Source organism: Larimichthys crocea, unplaced genomic scaffold (assembly GCF_000972845.2).
Source record: "Larimichthys crocea isolate SSNF unplaced genomic scaffold, L_crocea_2.0 scaffold689, whole genome shotgun sequence".
NCBI lineage: Eukaryota > Metazoa > Chordata > Actinopteri > Sciaenidae > Larimichthys > Larimichthys crocea.
The window spans coordinates 50,885-70,887 of record NW_020859097.1 but is presented as its reverse complement, the minus strand read 5'-3'; the positions used below and the strand labels follow the sequence as shown (position 1 = coordinate 70,887).

Sequence of the window (20,003 nt, the reverse complement as noted above, 5' to 3'; positions counted from 1 at the left end):
CATCTCCATAATCACAAATGCCAGTGGCCTAAAGCAACATTTGCGGAGAGAAATTAGACTCCGACGCCGGTGATCACCTCTGCTCATTCAGCCTTTGCCTCCGATAGAGATCATGCAGATAAATTGATTTTTTATGACTGTGAAACATTTGTTGTTCAACAGAACGTGCACAAACTTTTTCTTGTCTGCACACAAAACCTGAGTGGCGTGCGGTGGATGCTTATGGTTTGAACTGTGTCAGGGACTTTCTCTGCATTTCAGGAGGCCGCGTACCTAAACAGTGTTTTTGTAGCTCACAATGCTAAAGGTTTTGACAGCATCTGATCCTCACACCATGATAGAGATGGGAATGCAACCTTCTCTCATCATGCAGGGCAGTAAAATTCTCTGTTTCCAAGACCCTGATTTTAATCTAAAATTCATCGACTCTCTGTCATTCCTCACCATGCGTCTCAGCGCATGCCCAAGGCGTTGGGTTCTCTAAACAAACCAAGGGTCATTTCCCTCACGGTTTCAGTTAGAGAAGAATTGCAGTATATTGGAGCTTATCCCCGCCGCATATTATGGCGTGGAACGTATGACTCCTGCTCAGCAGCAAGAGTTTTACGGCTGGTACAGAGAGGTGAGTCAGGGTAGTTTGACTTTGGAGAAGGACCCTCGGCTGTAGGAAAATAATGGTGACATTCTTGCCAAGGGCTGCATCCTGTTCAGAAATCAGTTCCTCAGACACGGGGCGTAGACCCTTTTAGCTGCATCACCATCGCTTCTGCATGCATGAAGTGTTTCTCACAAATTCCCCCACCCAAAACCCTAGCCATACCTTCGCCGGATAACTACAGGGGCCAGACCAAAGCACTCCCACGCCTCCTCAGTGGTTGGAGTGGGTAGCACGCAGCAATAATGTTTTATCCAGCATGCGTTAAACAGGGGGAGAAACAGGTAGACCGACTGTGTTGACGGTTTTGCCGAAATAGACGGTGTTGCTATGCTTGGGAGTTTTCGGGGGTGCTTTTACCACGGTTGCCCGTCTGTTTTAACCCCCACGACACTTGCCCTCGGAGGCGAGTCCCCTTTAAGGAGCTGCATGTGGCTAGTGAGGAGAAATGCAGGCTTTGAAATCTGTTTACGGTGTTCAGACGGTTGTCATGTGGGAGCATGAATGGTCGGTTTGAAAATGTGCATGGCGGGTGTAAAAGCTTTTCTCAGGAGTTTCCTCCCTCCGAACCTCTGTGCCCTTAGATTTCCGTATATTTCTCACATCAGCGACTATCTACTTATCTCTGCACTACTCTCTGACTTGTTCTGTCTGTGCATAAACAGCTCTCTGAACTCTAGTAACTACAATCTGATAGTTTCTCCAGTTTCTGTTAGCCACACTAACTAGCCTAGCTATAGCAATGGCGTCCCTCTCCTCTCCTCTCTCCTCTCCTGCTTTCTCCTGTCTGTGTGCCACATGTTCATTTTCCTCGTCCTCCTTTAGTGATAACGGTACTTGTAATAAATGTAGTTTATTTGTAGCTTTGGAGGCGCGGGTCAGTGAGTTAGAGGCACGGTACCGCACCACCAAACAGTCAGTAGCTCAGATAGTTAGCCAGTCCCCTGTAGCCGGTGCGGTACAGCCACAGGTAGCTTCAGCTAGCCGTCCCCGGTAGTTCCCGAGCAGCCGGGAGGCTGGGTGACTGTTCGAAGGAGGCATAGCTCCAAACTGAAGCCCACGGTACACCACCAACCGCTCCACGTTTCAAACAGATTTTCCCCAATCAGCGACACACCCGCTGAGAGGCCAACTCTGGTCATTGGCAGCTCCATAGTCCGAAACGTGAAGTTAGCGACACCGGGGGCCATAGTTAAATGCATCCCGGGGGCCAGAGCGGCGACATCGAGTCTTTTTTGAAACTGCTGGCTAAGGATAAGCGTAAATACAGTAAGATTGTTATTCACGTCGGCGGTATGACACCCGGTTACGCCAATCGGAGGTCACTAAAATTAATGTTTCTATCGGTGTGTGAATACGCCAAAACGATGTCGGAATCCGTAGTTTTCTCTGGTCCCCCTCCCAATGTGACCAGTGATGACATGTTTAGCCGCATGTCGTCATTTCACCGCTGGCTGTCGAGGTGGTGTCCAGCAAACGTGTGGGCTTCATAGACAATTGGACACCTTTCTGGGGAAAACTGGTCTGATTGGGAGAACGGCATCCATCCCACTTTGGATGGAGCAGCTCTCATATCTAGAATATGGCCAGTTTATTAGCTGACCAAATCATGTCGACAACCCAGAGTTGAGACCGGAAGCAGAGCTGCAGTCTTACACACTTCTGCGCCTCCATTAGAGCAGTTGCCCACCCAGTCCTTTAGTATAGAGACTGTGTCTGTCCCCCGTCCACCTACATATTTAAAGATAAAACAGACAGAAGAGGGTTCATCATAAAAACTTAATACAAATTAAATCAACATCTCCAACAGTCCAAAATAAGAGAATTAATGTGGACTATTGAATATCAGGTCTTTGTCATCTAAAGCTGTCTTAGTCAATGAATTATATCTGACTATGATATTGATTTGTTTTGCCCTCACTGAAACCTGGCTGCAGGGGATGAATATGTTAGCTTAAATGAATCCACTCCTCCGAGTCATTTAATACCATGTTCCTCGAAGTACTGGTCGAGGTGGGGGTTGGAGCCATATTTGACTCAAGTCTATTAATAAATCCCAAACCTAAACTAAATTAAATTATTTGAAAGTCTTGTCCTTAGCCTCACTCACCCAACCTGGAAAACTTTACAGCCAATTTTATTGTTACAGTATATCGAGCTCCAGGTCCTTATCTGAATTTTTATCTGAATTTGCAGAATTTGCATCAGGCTTGATCCTTAAAACAGATAAAGTAATTATTGTAGGTGATTTTAACATTCTGTGGACAACCACAATGATAGTCTTAGTTCTGCGTTTATCTCTCTATTAGACTCAATTGGCTTTTGTCAAAGTGTAAATAAACCGACTCATTGTCTGAACCACACTCTTGATCTTTGTCTTTCATATGGCATTGAAATTGATAATATAATAGTCTTCCCACAGATCCTCTTCTGTCTGACCATTTTTTAATAACCTTTGAGTTCATACTACCGGACTATAAGCCTTTGTGGAGCTTCTACAGCAGATGTTTATCTATAGTGCTGTAGCCCAATTTAAGGAAGTGATTCCTTCAGCATTGAATCAAATGCCATGTCTAACTGTTAACAGAGGACTTGTCTACTTCCTTTAGCCACCCACAAATAGACCATCTTGTTGATAGTATTACAGGCTCCTTACGGACAACTCTAGACTCTATTGCACCTCTGAAAAAGAAGATAATTAAACAAAGAAGGCTAGCACCATGGTATAGCCAGCAGACTCGTAAATTAAAGCAAGAGCACGTAAATCTGAACGCAAATGGCGTGCCACTAAACTGGAAGATTTCATCTAGCCTGGCAAGATAATCTCAAAACATACAGGAAGGCTCTCCGTAATGCCAGAGCAGCCTATACTCTTCTTTAATTAGGAGAATAAGAACAACCAGTTTCTCTTCAGCCCTGTAGCCAGGCTAACAGAGATCACAGCTCTATGACCATCTATTCCTTTAGGTCTAGTAGCAATGACTTCATGAGCTTCTTTAATGATAAGATTAAACTATTAGAGACCAAATCCATCACCTCTTGCCCTCACAGACATTGATCTGCATTCTGTACAGCAAGTTTTGAAACAGCTGTAAAACCTGATATGTATTTGACTGTTTTTCCCCCATCGACCTTCATCAAATAACTTTAATCATTTCTGCAGCTAGCCGTCTCCTGTCTCTTAGACTCCATCCCAACAGGTTGGTCAAGGAAGTTTTACCTGTAGTTAGTAATTCGTTATTGGATATGATTAATCTGTCTTTATTATCAGGATATGTACCACAGTCCTTTAAGGTAGCTGTAATTAAACCTCTTCTTAAAAAGCCCACTCTAGACCCAGAGGTCTTAGCCAACTACAGACCGATATCAAACCTTCCCTTTCTGTCTAAGATACTTGAGAAAGCTGTAGCTAATCAGCTGTGTGACTTTCTCCATAACAATAGTCTATTTAATCTGCTAATCGGTTGGTGCGTTAGACAACCCGAAAGGGATTCGGACCCACTCGTAGAGCCCCCATGGAGTTGTGAATGCAGTCAGGTACCTTGATCCTTCGGCAATAAAGCCTTGATGGTACGGATTTCCCTGATCCAAGATCGAAAACCAGGAATATCCTCCCAGGGAGTCAGTGAGGTCCTGGATTCTAGGAAGAGGGTGACGGTCCGGTACAGTTTTGTTGTTGAGGAGCCGGTAGTCAACACACAGACTTAAGGACCCATCTTTCTTCCTCAAACAGATGACAGGAGCGGCATAAGGTGACTGTGACTTCACGATCCATCCTTTAACGAACAGCTCCTGGATGTACTCCTTTACTTCCCGGTAGAGTGGTTTTGGGATGGATGCGTAGGCCCTCTGAACTGGAATGTCATCCTTGGTCCTGATCTCCATCTGTTGGGAGGGGATACATCCTATGTCGTCGCTGCTATGGGAGAACGCTCCACATTCCCCCTGGAGCACTTCCTTCACCACCTGTCGTTGTTCAGGGCTCAGGTGACTGATATCAACAGGAGGAAGCCAGGGCACGGGTGGAGAGGTGCTGGGAGAAGTGACACCACTAACCTCGACTGTTGCCATCTTTCTTGGTGTGGAATCAGCCTGATGTGGCTCTGGTGCATTGGTCTCGATAACCTTGGTGACATGCTCGATGGTTCCCAGAGATGTTCTCTTTGGGACGGTGACCTCATGTTTTGGGTGGTTGGATATGGGCACCTTAACATAAGGCCGTCGAGAGTTATCGATCTCCAAGAGGACCAAGGGGGTTAGAGGCATCAAAGCTCGGAGGCACCCTACACCACAAATGAACTGTCCTGCCAGGGGGAATGACAGCATGGTCTTTACCCACTCTTATGGTAACTGGGTCACAGCATGTCCGAGGTGGCACCTGGATGAAACTCACCATGGCCTCCACCTGTTCTTCCTCTATTCCAAATGCACGGCGGAGAAGGCTGACAATTGTTGCGACTGCGTCGCCAGAAGACTCCTTCCGTCTGCCCATTCTTGGTCAACTATGCTCACTTCAAACAGGACTGTTACTGGGTAACCGCCAACCAAACATTTCGGTAAACTTTTCTTCCCAACCAGGGGTGCCTTGCAGGTGATTTTACTCTGGCAGGTAAGCATGTGTGGCTTTTGGTGTTTGTTTTGTTTTGCCCTGTGTCCTGCCTTTCCACATACGAAGCAGTGGTTGCACTGAATTCTGCTCGGTTCATTTCAGACAACGAGCTGTTCTGTCTGGACTGCGGGTGGTCTCAGTTGTGGTTGGATAGACCTACAGGGGGGTGGTTGAGAGGACAGGTGTGGCTGGATGTGGACTGGCATAGGGGCTGGCATAGCCAGAGGGGCAGACAGCTGAGTGTTTGCTGTCCGCTGATCAATCAAAGAAGCCACCATGTGTGTCAGGGTCTCCACCTGGGCATTGAGCTGTTGTATTGTCGGGAGATTTTTATTGCCTGTTGCTGTATTCAGTGACTGGTCATTGTTGTGATAGTCTCCCGTCTCAACTTTGGCACTGTGTGCTTGTGTTGTCTTTTGTCGGAGGGGTTGGCCAAGTCTGCGCTGATGCTCATTCTCATCATTTATTATTTTCATGACCTGGCGAAGAATTTCCTCATCTGTGACTTGGCTGTTCGAGGTTAGAGGCCTCAGTCTCTGTCGGAGGTCAGCATGTTTTGGCACCAAGCCCTGATAGATAGTATGGAGGAAAACTTCCTGGATGGTCTTAGGATCATATGAAATGTATGTACTGGTCTGCCTGGGACTGGAAAAGTAGTTTCTGCTTGAGCCCAATCATGCGATACAGAAACTGCTGGGGTGATTCTTGGTCTGATTGCCTGGCACACATCAATTCCTGGAACATCTCAGTTGTTGCTTTTTCACTGAGGTGGGACCTGAGGAAGCCTTTGAGTTCAGCTACTGTAATTGAATCTTTGTTTACCAGCATATCCTTAAAGGCGCCTGGTTTGATGATCCTCAACACACCTCTGACCACCTCTGCCTCTGTGAAGCCCTCTTTTATTCCCTCGTCAATTTGTTTACTGATATTGTTGTAATTCAAATCAGAGTTCTGATCTCCAACCTGACCACCATGTACTTTGAAGTCTCTGCGTTGCAGGTAGGAGAGGTCCTTCAGAACTACTGGTCTCTCTGAGATAACCTTGGGCAAACAGTCTGGCCTTGACTCACCGTGGTGGGGGAGAGTTGCAGTCGGCGGGGGTGCTGTAGATTCACATCGTCTGAGTTTCTCGCCCAGCTCTGTATACATTTGTCTCAGTCCTTCTACTGACTGTATTGTTGCATTGGTATGGGTGTTAGGGTACTATTACTGTGCAGTTAGGGTGAGAATGAGGTTGTGATGCAGAGTTTAGGATCGTGATAGATGGACTGTGACTAGGTGTAACATGTGTGTTACCATCACTCAACAGACTAACTGGATAATTAACAGGAGCATCGACATTCCTTACTTTACATATCAAATCGTTTAGAGCAAGTAACTGACCCATACCTTAATCCTCAAGTTTTAATAAGTTGTCAGATTGCATGTAAGAGAGGACATACTCCATGCACCCTTCTTCATCATTCGGATTCAGCTCTCCTTCGTGTTGGCTGTCGATTGCAATGTCTTTTGCAACCTGATAGATGTTGTTGCTCAAGAGTCTGAAGAGTTGTTTCTTGATGCTCCACACTAATTCTTTGCGAGCTGCCGACATGGTTTGTGGTCCTGATGTCACCTGAGAGTTTGTTAGTTGAGTAAATCAGCAGTGTAGTGACTTAGGAAGTGGGGTGTGGGCGTGTGTGCGTTGACCTCCCGATACCCTGGTGTAGGTGTGCGATGACCACCGGATCAGTGGTGTAGCCGTCTGGTAACCAGTGTGTGTTGTCCTCGGGATCAGCAGTGTGGCTCACAGGTGACTAGGGTGCGTTGGCCTCAGGATCAGCAGTGTGGCTCCTAGTGAGGTGAAGATCCGTTTTCATCCTTGGTCTCCCCTCTTGGACACCCCCAGGTTGACTCCTGGCCTGCCGCAGTGTCTTTTCACCTTGGTCATATGGTTCTGGTATATCTGGATCTACTCCTCAGTGGTTGTAATGAGAAGAGATCCCGGACGAGCCCCCACAGTTTGTTACAAGTTTAAAAGTGTAAAACTGGAGTAACAAATGAAATTTTGCTGGAGTTCACCGCTCTCAACTCTCTCTTAAAGTAATCTGGAAAACAGAATTAAAAAGTCAGTGAGCGAAAGAAAAATCTTTTCCTCACAAAATCTGTCTCTTTATTACAACAACAACAGCAATAAACAATAAACATCCCCTACTGTAAACATGTTTCAATTTCAATTCTCATTTGTTAGTTTAAACTTCTTCCACACATTTTCTTTTAAGTGCCATAACATACAAAGAATGGATCAGGTTTAGCTATTATCGCGTTAGCTTATATAACTATACTTTTGTTTTGGTTAACTCAAGAAATCCACTAATGTATCCATGTAATACAGTAAATCACAAACCCTCTTTAGCTTAGGATGAGTATTTAACTTTAGAGCCAAAACCACGAAACATAATACACATAGGGGAAACTGCTCAAGTTATACTGTATCTTTAAACACAAACCAGACACATAACAGCTCATATAACTTTAGGAATAATCCCCCCTTTTAGTCATAAACAGTCAACCTATCTTCTTTTAACATTAACCATCAGTCATAACATGTCAGGATATCTCAACAACAGAAATACAAACGCACCATTGGCACCAAAAGTCCGCATCTCGCGCTTATAAATGCGCTCTTAAACTTGGTTACACATATCAGAAGCAAACTCATCACAGCTACAATACATTACCACACATTTCAGGAGGCATTGGTCTTATTTTCAACCGAGTACAAACCTGGAAAACAGAATTAAAAAGTCAGTGAGCGAAAGAGTGGACCACCATCTTTTCCTCACAAAATCTGTCTGAGGGAAGAGGGAGGAGTCGCTCACCTTAGGCCCCCCGGTGAAACCATACTTGCACTTCAGTTCCGCTTTCTTTTCTTTTTTTTCTTTACCCCCCATAAAGATTGTCCTTTACAATAAAATGTAAGAATTATATTTAACCTTGAGCTGGTTGCTACAGACAGTAATAAAGTACTGTGTAAAATGATGTTCTCATGTCAACATCAGATTTGGGCCATAAACAAACAAAACGTGACTATGTGCTCTTCCATTAGGGTGTATCACAAAGGCAATCCAGATTCAGATGCCATACGTGTCCCTCCAACTGATAGAGACGGTCCAGTCTCCTTGGGAGGCACCAGGCTCCCCCTTGAGTAGTTTTAGAAGCACCAGAATCCATGTCGTCCCCAGCCAATTAGGGGCTACTAGCCTGTATCCACCCTGTTGAACTGTTTCCAGCATCACATGAATGAGCAGAATTGGAGGAAAGGCATATAGAAGGTGGGCTGGCCAAGCATGGGCTAAGGCATCCTGTCCCAAATGGCTGGTCCACTCCATCAGTAAGTACCAAAGAGGACAATGCATGGATGTTCCTGAGGCAAAAACGTCCACCTCTGGACCTCTGCTCTGCCATATTATGGAATCATTGCCACCACCTCTCGGTGGGTGATGCAGTTGACAGTACATCAATGTCCCAACAAGGTGTACCTGTCGTGGTGGAGTCAGCACTGCGTGTTGGTCCTGTATAATTGGGCTGGAAATTGAGCAGGAGTTCCTTAATCTGGGCAAACTCAAATGAAAGAGTGTCCACTTTGCGACCCAAAGTGTCCCCTTCCTGACTTTCCCAGGAGGACCATGTGAGGCAGCACCACGTCTGCGCCGACGTCCCTAAGGTGCCGTCCAGTTTGCAGTCCCACTAGTTTGCAGCAGCCCAGTATGCCCTTCTATTTCTGCAAGTCTAGCCATTCTCATGCCAATGGCATCATCCTACAGTTCATACACGGGTTGTCAGATATATCTGCCCTCAGGTGTTTGACCCCCAGACAGGAGGGGCACTGATTGTGGCCGTCCTCCACGTCCGTGCCTCAAGGACACATTTATTCTACAGAGGAAGGGCACACAGCACTGCTCGACAACTTAAATTAATATTTCTGACTCTCTGGTCTAATGGCCTATAACCCACCAAAAGCAGAGAGTTAAATAACGTAGCATTTGTCAAACAAGCCAATACATATCATCACAGTTACAAAAATCAAATCATTAGCAAATAAATGATTATACTTAAAATCTCTGAAACAAGTTTGTGATTGTGAGTCAGTGATTGTGATTTTCACAATGTGTCTGAATATACTTTATTTATTAATACATTTCTCTTTCTGTAGGACTCCAAGATGGGTTTTGGCATTGCTGTGTCAGGTGGGCGTGACAACCCAAACGTGGACAACGGTGAGACATCAATCATTGTGTCAGACGTGCTGCAGGGAGGACCAGCAGATGGATTACTCTTGTAAGTCTGCCAAAAAGTGCCAAAATTCTCCTGAATGAATAATGATGCTGTGGACTGAGGTTGGATACTGGTAAAACTGTTGAAACCTTGAAACCATAACCTCTCCTCTGCTACAACTACCATCCAGTGTTATCCTTGGTGCCATATATGTACTCCCCAACAGCTTGAGCTCATTGTTCAAAGCAGAACTTGTGGTTTATGATTTGATTTGACATTTTGTGGAATTATGCACAAAGCAGGAGTGTATTACTCGTGAAACACTGTTACTGTCACTTTTTACTGTTGACTTTGATCATTTTTATGTTGTTCTCACAATTATCTTATATGTATTTGTTTATATATGTATTTGTTGTGTATTATCTGTGTTTGTATTTTATTTATCTTTTATTTACTTACTTTTGTCCAGTGAGAATGACCGTGTTATTCAGGTCAACTCCACCCCCATGGACAATGTGCCTCATTCCTTTGCTGTGCAGTCTCTCCGTAAATGTGGAAAAGTGGCCAAAATAGTGAGTATGAACCACACACAAGGTTTTTGGCAGAGAAACAAGGGAATGTTTCTAGATGCTCACAGATCTGATCCTAATAATTGTCACACTGTTGAAGGTAAAATCCTATGACTCCTCGGGAGGACCTTTGTTAAGACACAAACCATCTGCAGGAGAACCTATGAATCAAGTTTCACTAATAAATGCAGTTAATGTGTTTATTTGAGTCAAGCACTGAATCAGAATGTTTCAGCCTGTGTGATGGACCTTCCTCTGTGTGAAACCAGTTGGTCATGTTTGAACCATAACTACAGTGTACTAATAGTTCTAAGGGTTCCCCTGCAGAACAACAATGATAATCTTCTTTCACAAGATTGTCATCATTGTGAGCTTGGCTGCTGAATTACCTGCTATGTAAGAATTCAATGTTCTTCAGAAATATTTGTGGGATAATCAAATTGTTTTGGAACTCATCGATTAACCCAAGACCCTTAGTAAGTAGTTTCTGAGCAGTTTGAGACAGACCACTGGGTCATTACTACAGCTCTGTGAACACACTACAGAGATGGAGGCAGCAAGGTGTATCACCTTCGGGTCACTACTTTGATGCTGTGACCTACTGTAGACCACCTCTTAGACACACAAAATGCCAATGCAGTGTGACAAATTAATCATTTAGTAGTACTGTATACACTGTAATGTACGGTGGCCCTGAAGTGCAAAACACAACAGCAAATTCAAAAACACAATAGCAAATCAAATAACACAATAGCAAATCAAATAACACAACAGCAAATTGAATAACACAACAGCAAATTCAAAAACACAATAGCAAATCAAATAACACAACAGCAAATCGAATAACACAACAGCAAATTCAAAAACACAATAGCAAATCAAATAACACAAGCCCCTCCTGGAGCTGCCACCTTACCGCGGTGGAGGGGTTTGCGTGTTCCAATGATCCTAGGAGCTATGTTGTCGGGGGCTTTATGCCCCTGGTAGGGTCACCCAAGGCAAACAGGTCCTAGGTGAGGGTCCAGACAAAGCGCAGCTCAACATCTCCTGATGAAATGACAGCTGACGGAACCAAGTTTCCCTTGCCCGGACGCGGGTCACCGGAAGCTGACTCTGGGGACGTGGAATGTCACCTCTCTGGCGGGGAAGGAGCCTGAGCTGGTGCACGAGGTTGAGAGGTACTGGCTAGATATAGTCGGGCTCGCCTCGACGCACAGCGTGGGTTCCGGAACCAGTTTCCTTGAGAGGGGCTGGACGCTCTACCACTCTGGAGTTGCCCCCGGCGAGAGGCGCAGAGCGGGGGTGGGACTGCTTGTTTCCCCCCGGCTCGGCGCCTGTATGTTGGGGGTAGCCTCCCTTCGCCTTCAGGTGGGGGGACGGGTCCTGACTGTCGTCTGTGCTTATGCACCGAATGGCAGTTCAGAGTACCCACCCTTTTTGGAGTCTTTGGAGGGGGTGCTGGAGAGCGCTCCCTCTGGGGACTCCCTCGTCCTCCTGGGGGACTTCAATGCTCACGTGGGCGGCGACAGTGAGACCTGGAGGGGCGTGATTGGGAGGAACGGCCCCCCTGATCTGAACCCGAGTGCTGTTATTGGACTTCTGTGCGCGTCATGGATTGTCCATGACGAACACCATGTTCAAGCATAAGGGTGTCCACATGTGCACTTGGCACCAGGATGCCTTCGGCCGTAGTTCGATGATCGACTTGTGGTCAGGTCGTCGGACTTGCGGCCACATGTTTTGGACACCGGGTGAAGAGAGGGCGGAGCTGTCAACTGATCACCACCTGGGGGTGAGTTGGCTCCGATGGTGGGGGAGGATGGCAGACAGACCTGGCAGGCCCAAACGTTCTGTGGGCGGTTTGTTGGGAACGTCTGGCTGAATCCCTGTCAGAAAGATTTCAACTCCCACCTCCGGGAGAGCTTCGCTCATGTCCCGGGGGAGGCGGGGGACATTGAGTCCGAGTGGACCTTGTTCCGTTCCTCCATTGTCGAGGCGGCCGACCGGAGCTGTGGCCGTAAGGTGGTCGGTGCCTGTCGTGGTGGTGGCCCCCGAACCCGCTGGTGAACACCGGCGGTGAGGGATGCCGTCAAGCTGAAGAAGGAGCCTACAGAACCTTTTTGGCCTGTGAGTCCTGAAGCAGCTGACGGGTTATCGCATGCCAAGCGGAATGCGGCCTCGGCGGTTGCGGAGGCAAAAACTCGGGCGTGGGAGGAGTTCGGTGAGGCAATGGAGAGCGACTTTCGAACGGCTTCGAGGAGGTTCTGGACCACCATCCGGCGGCTCAGGCGGGGGAAGCAGTGCACTATCAACACTGTGTTCAGTGGGGACGGTGTGCTGCTGACCTCGACTGGGGACGTCTGGGGCGGTGGAGGGAATACTTCGAAGACTCCTCAATCCCACCAGCACATCTTCCGTTGAGGAGGCAGAGTCTGGGGACCCCGTGGTGGTCTCGCCATCTCTGGGGCTGAGGTCGCTGAGGTAGTCAAAAAACTCCTCGGTGGCAAGGCCCCGGGGGTGGATGAGGTCCGCCCGGAGTTCCTCAAGGCTCTGGATGTTGTGGGGCTGTCTTGGTTGACACGTCTCTGCAACATCGCGTGGACATCGGGGGCAGTGCCTCTGGACTGGCAGACCGGGGTGGTGGTTCCCCTCTTCAAAAAGGGACCGGAGGATGTGCTCCAACTATAGGGGGATCACACTCCTCAGCCTCCCGGGAAGTTCTTTTCGGGGGTCCTGGAGAGGAGGGTCCGCAAGATTGTCGAACCTCGGATCCAGGAGGAGCAGTGTGGTTTTCGTCCTGGCCGTGGAACTGTGGACAGCTCTATACCTTAGCACGGTCCTGGAGGGTGCATGGGAGTTCGCCCAACCAGTCTACATGTGTTTGTGGACCTGGAGAAGGCGTTCGACCGGGCCCTCGGGAGGTCCTGTGGGGGGTGCTCCGGGAGTATGGGGTTCCGGACCCATGAACGGGCTACCGTTCCCTTACTCTCGGTGCCAGAGCTTGGTCCGCATTGCCGGCAGTAAGTCGGACCTGTTTCCCGTGGGAGTTGGACTCCGCAGGGCTGCCCTTTGTCACCGGTTCTGTTCATAACTTTTATGGACAGGATTTCTAGGCGCAGCCAGGGCGTGAGGGGCTGCGATTCGGTGGCCTGGATTGGGTCGCTGCTTTTTGCGGACGATCTAGTCTTGTTGGCTCATCGGATCGTGACCTCAGCTCTCTCTGGAGCGGTTTGCAGCCAAGTGTGAAGCGGCTGGGATGAGAATCAGCACCTCCAAATCCGAGGCCATGGTTCTCAGCCGGAAAAGGGTGGAGTGCAGTCTCCAGGTCGGGGATGAGATCCTCTCAAGTGGAGGAGTTCAAGTATCTCGGGTCTTGTTCCACGAGTGAGGGAAGGATGGAACGGGAGATCGACCGGCAGATCGGTGCGGCTTCTGCAGTGATGCGGATCTGCACCGGTCAATCAGGGTGAAGAAGGAGCTGAGCGAAAGGCGAAGTCGATCTACGTTCCTACCCTCACCTATGTCACAAGCTTTGGGTAGTGACCGAAAGAAAAGATCGCGAATACAAGCGGCCGAAATGAGCTTCCTTCGCAGGGTGGCTGGGGTCCCCCTTAGAGATGGGGTGAGAAGCTCGGCCATCCGCGAGGAGCTCAGAGTAGAAACCGCTTCTCCTCCGCATCGAGAGGAACCAGTTGAGGGTGGCTCGGGCATCTCGTGAGGATGCCTCCTGGACGTCTCCCTGGTGAGATTTTCCGGGCAGTCCCTCCGGGAGGCGGCCCCGGGGAAGACCCAGGACACGCTGGAGGGACTATGTCTCAGCTGGCCTGGGAACGCCTTGGGGTCCCCCTGGAGAGTTGGCAGAAGTGGCTGGGGAGAGGGAAGTCTGGGTCCCCTGCTGAAGCTGCTGCCCCCGCGACCCGAAATGGATAAGCGGAAGACAACGAAAGAACGATAACACAACAGCAAATCGAATAACACACAGCAAATTCAAAACACAATAGCAAATCAAATAACACAACAGCAAATTCAAAAACACAATAGCAAATCAAATAACACAGCAGCAAATTCAAAAACACAATAGCAAATCAAATAACACAGCAGCAAATTCAAAAAACACAATAGCAATTCAAACAACACAAAGCAAATCAAATAACACATTAGCAAATTCAAAACGGAAAGGGTAGGTACCCACGGGCGATAGAATCGTTCGCTGATTGGACTGTGGTCCTCTAAACCGGAAAGACATGGCTTACATTTTTTCAAAATATGAGCGCTGTTAGTGACAACGTACGTGCTGCTATTAAAGATATTTTGATGCACACGGATACGTGTTACTACGGAAACGCATGATATCACTGGATTAAATTTTTTGACACTTATCTCGTAATTACGAGAAAAGATCTTGTAATTACGAGATAAGGAAAGGTGCCTCATTGGCCATGCACTTGGTAAAGTTAGAAAGATATTGGCACTTCCGGGATCAATAACCTTAAGCGAAACGTTGTTAAAACACAAAACACGCATATTTTCAACTGTAGTAAGACAGACAACGAGCTACAACCTAACGTTCATCACAACAACATCCTCGGAGCCACACCAACAACATTAGTGTTTACTAGGACTATTCATAATTTCTGGGAATTTTATTAGGAATATACTCATAACTTCAATAGATACAGTACTGCAGTAACGCTACTACACTTCAAAATCTAGTGCCGACTACATCGGTTTGTACGGTAAAGCGTGTGAGTGCTTCATGATGCCTTAAAGTGCACCTCGGAAACTCAGAAATCAAATAATAATCTCTTTTCTAAGATATGCAGATTTAGAAAAGTCATTAAATAAACAAATCAAATTCAATTCAATTTCAATTAATCTCATTGTTTGTTGTTTTCACTTTCTCTGTCAGACGGTGAAGAGACCTCGTAAGGTGGCAGTCCACTCACTTAAGCCCCCCTCCCCCGGGGGAGACAGTCGGGATTACGCCCCTTCCACCCAGTATTATGATACTGATAATGACAATGGCTGGTACCGAAATGAAGGCCGGGACCACACCTCTGAAAGCAAAGGATACCCGGACCCTGAGTACAGGGGAGGACGGGACTACAACCTGAGAGGAAGGAGCCGTGGAAGGAGTCAGGAGAGAAACTCGCCTAGCCCAGACAGATCCAGGAGGGATGGTAGCCGAGGCCGAGCCCTGGACACCAGTGCTGACCATCAAAGGTACCACAGCCGAGGACGCAGCCCCGGGGACAGCTACCGCATGGAGGTCAAGTATGAGCGAGGAGAAGGAGGAGGAGGAAGAGGAGGGAGACATAGGAGCAGGGACCAGCTTAATGACCCTCCATCCCCAGAACCTTCTAGGGAGCTGGAGCCACTAGAGAAACCTGTCAACGTCCTGCTAGTGAAGAACAGACCGAGTGAAGGTAAAACACACCAGCTACTTACCATTGCTGCCCATTTAACTGAGGAGGGGTTAAGCTGCAGAGCTATAGATACATAGAGAGATAGAAAGAACTTCCGAGAGATCCCCGAAAGGAAATTCCTGTGTTACAAGTATTGCAAACACAACACGATATATACAAAAGGCATGAGATAGATTAAATTAAAGGGACTAAGTATAAATAGAAGAAACTCTAAAGAGGAAGAACATATGGTTCTACCATGTAAAAATATACATATAAACTCTCTGTGCAGTAACATTAAGCAAAGTTGTGTAATAGCGTCCATCATTCAAGATAAAATATTAGAGACCTCTCCTCTCCCTGCACAGAGGGGAGTCATTATAAAATGTGTCATGGCAGTGGGCAGGAATGACTTCCAGTAACGGTCCTTTTTACAGTGGAGCTGCAAGATTGTCCAACTGAATCTGCTCTGCTGTCTGATCAGGAGGTCATGAAATGTCATCATGATTTGCATTAGATTGTACAGGGATTTCTATTTTTCTTGTTGCTCCATGTCTAGACTAACCAGAAAAACAATGTATAGACCAGTCACTGTAACATCTGAGAAAGGTGGAGAGAGTTAATCTTCTAGATTTTCACTGTGGTGATTGGAACTGTCAAGTGACCGTCTCTGCAAAAGGCTTTCGTTATAGATGTGTGTAGTTTGGAGGCATGCATTTTTTATTTCATCATTGCATTTTGTGGAGTTGTTTCAAGCTTAGCCATGTTAGCAATGTATGTATATAACTGTAGGACGGCCCGTTTGTCCCACATTTTGGTCTAGCTCCACCTCTTAACTATTTGATGGATTGTCATGCATTTTTGACATCCACGACATCCATGGTCCTCAAAAATTTATATCAATGACTTTGGTCATCATCTCACTTCACATTTTGGCTTGAACTGAAATAGCTCATCAACTGTCATGGAACTTCCAGGAGAGTTGAGATGTCTGGATAAAGATAGGCATAAAAAGGAAAATTTCCCTTCTCTTCGGCGCACCCCACCTGTCACGTCTCTATCCCCCACCAGTGGGGCGCACCCCACATTTTGAGAACTGCGGGTCTAATTGTAGTCCAAGTAAATGTTCCCACCATCACCAGGAGATTCCCCTTATGTTCAAACTACATAACGTTTAAATTCACTTGAATTGCTACAACAGCTTTAACTTTCACAGCATGGGGTGACTGTATGTTTTCATCTCATTGTGTATCAGTGTGCAAAACACTGTAATGAACTGCTTGACTGTATCTACAAATGCATGTATGGTCAAATTGTTCGTTCGTTCGTTCGTCTTCTCCCGCTTACTGAGGTAGGGTCGCAGGGGTAGCAGCGGGGGTAGCAGCTTCAGCAGGGAAGCCCAGACTTCCCTCTCCCCGGCCACTTCGTCTAGCTCTTCCAGGGGAACCCCAGGGTGTTCCCAGGCCAGCCGAGAGACATAGTCCACCAGCGTGTCCTCCTTCCAGAGAGACGTGCCAAATTTGACATGGTCAAATTGTTCAATATAGAAATAGCTAACCCACCACTTTTGTCATCTGCTAAACACATAACATAACATAACATAACATAACATAACATTACATTACATTACATTAACTTCCTATCCAACCAAACATATCTTCAGTCAGTTTGAACAGGAGTTTTCAGTAACTGTGATGTTTGTGTGTCTTTGTAGAGTATGGTCTGCGTCTGGGGAGTCAGATCTTCATCAAACAGATGACCAGCACAGGCCTGGCTGCCAAAGACGGGAACTTGCAAGAGGGAGACATCATTCTCAAGGTGCACACACATTTCTTCACAGTGCAGTCACACAATCACATCGATCACAGTCCTCCAGCTCTGTGGTTCCCAACCTGAGGTTCTGGGACCCTCCAAGGGTTCTCAAGATAAATGAGTGATGATAGGATCCCTGCAATGTCACAGTAGGACACATTCACCCTATTTGATCTTCTCAATGTTGTCTTGATGTTTTCAGCATGTTAGTAGCTTGATATAATTGTTGTTTCAATTCTGTATTTTACTGAGGTCTATAAGTGGTAAGCACATTCTCTAAGTCTCTAAGTCTATATTTGACAAGTTACCCTACCACTAGGGGTGGGCGATATATTGAATATACTCGATATATCGCGGCTTGTTCTACGTGAGATGTATGATATGACTATATCGCGACCATCGAGTACTTGTCACGTAAATGTTTTAAGCCGTCTACATTTAATTCTCCAGAGTTTTGCCTGTGTCACTCACTCCTGGTGCTCCTCACAGCACGCAGCACACTTCCCCGCCTACCCAGAAAAATCCCCTGCGCACATGCGTACTTTTTGTATCAAGTGAGGAGAGACAAGGCCCACTGGCCCACTCTGGAGGCGTACGTGTCGAACGGCTGTGCCGCGGTCACCAGAGCAGATAGCCGCCAGTCTAGTCAATGAGAGCATTCACAGGGCGCGCCGCGGAGCGTCTCAGAAGTGACTCTCCGTGCTCTATCATTCCGTAGCATTTCTATTTTTGACGCGAGCCGCTGCTAAACCTTGTAAATTTCAACAGAGCAGATCGCACCAGACAGGAAATCTGACACAGAATCAACGTAATACAGTTCCGGCCCCTGTCAAAATAAAACACAATACGCAGTTCATGTAGCTTATCACAACTTCACATCAACGTTACGTCATGACCATATAAGTACAGTCTATTTACCATTTTAGAAATACACTGTACAACTATAAACTATATTAAAAATAGAAAGTGACCCTAGAAGTAAAAATGTTTTATAAAAATATGAGAAAGAACTACAAATGAGGATAAAGGACTGTGCGCAATTTTATTAGGCTGTAAACAGATGAATGAAAGTCATGTCACCACATGTAGCAGAAGTAGTAAGACATGGCAATGACAATGGGTCTATTGTCTATTGTGCCTCCTGCCATCACTGAGAGCTGTTGTACAGTCTAAAGGCCAGGGGGACAAAGAGTTCTTAAGTCTGTTTGTGGAGCAGGATTGACACAACAGTCTGCCACTGAACACATTCCTCTGCCTGATGAAGGTGTTGTGCAGAGGGTGGTGGGTGTTGTATGGACAACAGTTTGTTCAGGGTAACTGTAACCATAACCAGTATGCATAGACTGTATAAAAACACATCTGAACAGATACACTGGGGTGAGCGGGAAAGCCCATTAGCTGAGCCGTCTTATTGACTGTTTTTGTAACTTTTTTTAAGGGCTGTATCTGTTTGATGCTGTCTGAAGCCTATGAAACACACTCAATTACTCAATTAATATTAATATTTATTCCTCGGACCACCATAGCGGTCATATTGATGGCTACATATGAACAGGTGTTAAAGACCAGTTTGTCCAGCTGTGGCTTTCACTACATGCAAATCAGGAGCGAGCGAGGAGAGAGCGCGAGAGAAGAGATGCATCAGTAATTATGTAAGGACAGAATAGCCTAGATGTTGTTGATTTAGTAAACAGTTACATGTTAGATATAAACACCATAAATACTCACCCTGCTTTATAATGACTATTGAATATTAACATAACCTAAAAAAAACTGTCAGCTGCTTTCCAGTCCAGTACAATCACCGGTCTCTGCAGGTGTAGGCTACATTATGTGTTGTCAATTTTGGACAAGAAGGGCTGTTTGCGTTTTTCTTTTCTTTTTTTTTTCTTTTTTTTTTTCAATTATTGTATTTTCATTTTTGTCCATCCCATAGGTTAAGTCCTGCATAAATAAATTGAACCATAAATGAAACTCCATGAAGCAAGAACTTTTTTTTAATGAATTACTTAACAATAACTCCTAATTCCTGTTGAATATTTGATCACAATTTGATCACTGTGAATCGCCATTTAAAGAGGAAGAATTACGGGTGAACAGCCTTTTGGAAGATTTTTGCAGTTGTGCAGGTATTCAGTGCATGCTTTAGGCCAGGTTAGCCCATACAAACACCTCATTAGCATTCTCATGCTCAACCTTGCACTTAATGGGCTTTTTGGTCTCCCAGTGTCACAAATCACAGAGCCAAAAATGCAGCTGGTTTGACTACCGTATACTATACAGTAGCCTTCTGATTTGAATGTGTTCATGAACAGAAGGGTGACTCATTTACTGTATTTTCATTTTTGTTCAGCCCATAGACGAATTTTTTATGTATACTGATACATACTCAGCAAAGGCACGCAAATCAAACAAAACATTTTTTTTTTGGAACATGTTGTCGTTTAGCAACAGTAGCCATAGCGCTGTGACTAAGGGTCAGCCTTCCAGAGACTTCTAAGTCTTTCATTTATGAAAATACAGTAAATAAATAATTTGGTTTATAAAAGATGTTTACTGTGTCACAAAAATTGTAAAATCTAAGATACAATTTACAAGATATAAATCTAAAACATTCCCAGTGTCTAATATGAAGTTAAAAGAAAGCAGGCTGACTGGGTGTGGCTGCGAAGTGTTTAGGCTGTGGCTTGGCAGGG

The 20,003-nt window shown here is 46.0% G+C and overlaps 1 protein-coding gene across 1 annotated transcript in view; it reads left to right on the top strand.

Annotated features, from left to right (window-relative positions):
• Window positions 1-6,236: 6,236 nt before the first annotated feature.
• LOC104938752 (tight junction protein ZO-2) overlaps window positions 6,237-20,003 on the top strand; it is a 52,246-nt gene continuing 38,479 nt past the window's right edge. Inside the window, exons 1-7 of the mRNA XM_027276911.1 lie at window positions 6,237-6,263; window positions 6,974-7,011; window positions 7,153-7,264; window positions 9,460-9,584; window positions 9,991-10,093; window positions 15,000-15,516; window positions 17,210-17,379. Coding sequence (XP_027132712.1) covers window positions 6,237-6,263; window positions 6,974-7,011; window positions 7,153-7,264; window positions 9,460-9,584; window positions 9,991-10,093; window positions 15,000-15,516; window positions 17,210-17,379 — 1,092 coding nt within the window. The remainder of the gene's footprint in view (window positions 6,264-6,973; window positions 7,012-7,152; window positions 7,265-9,459; window positions 9,585-9,990; window positions 10,094-14,999; window positions 15,517-17,209; window positions 17,380-20,003) is intronic.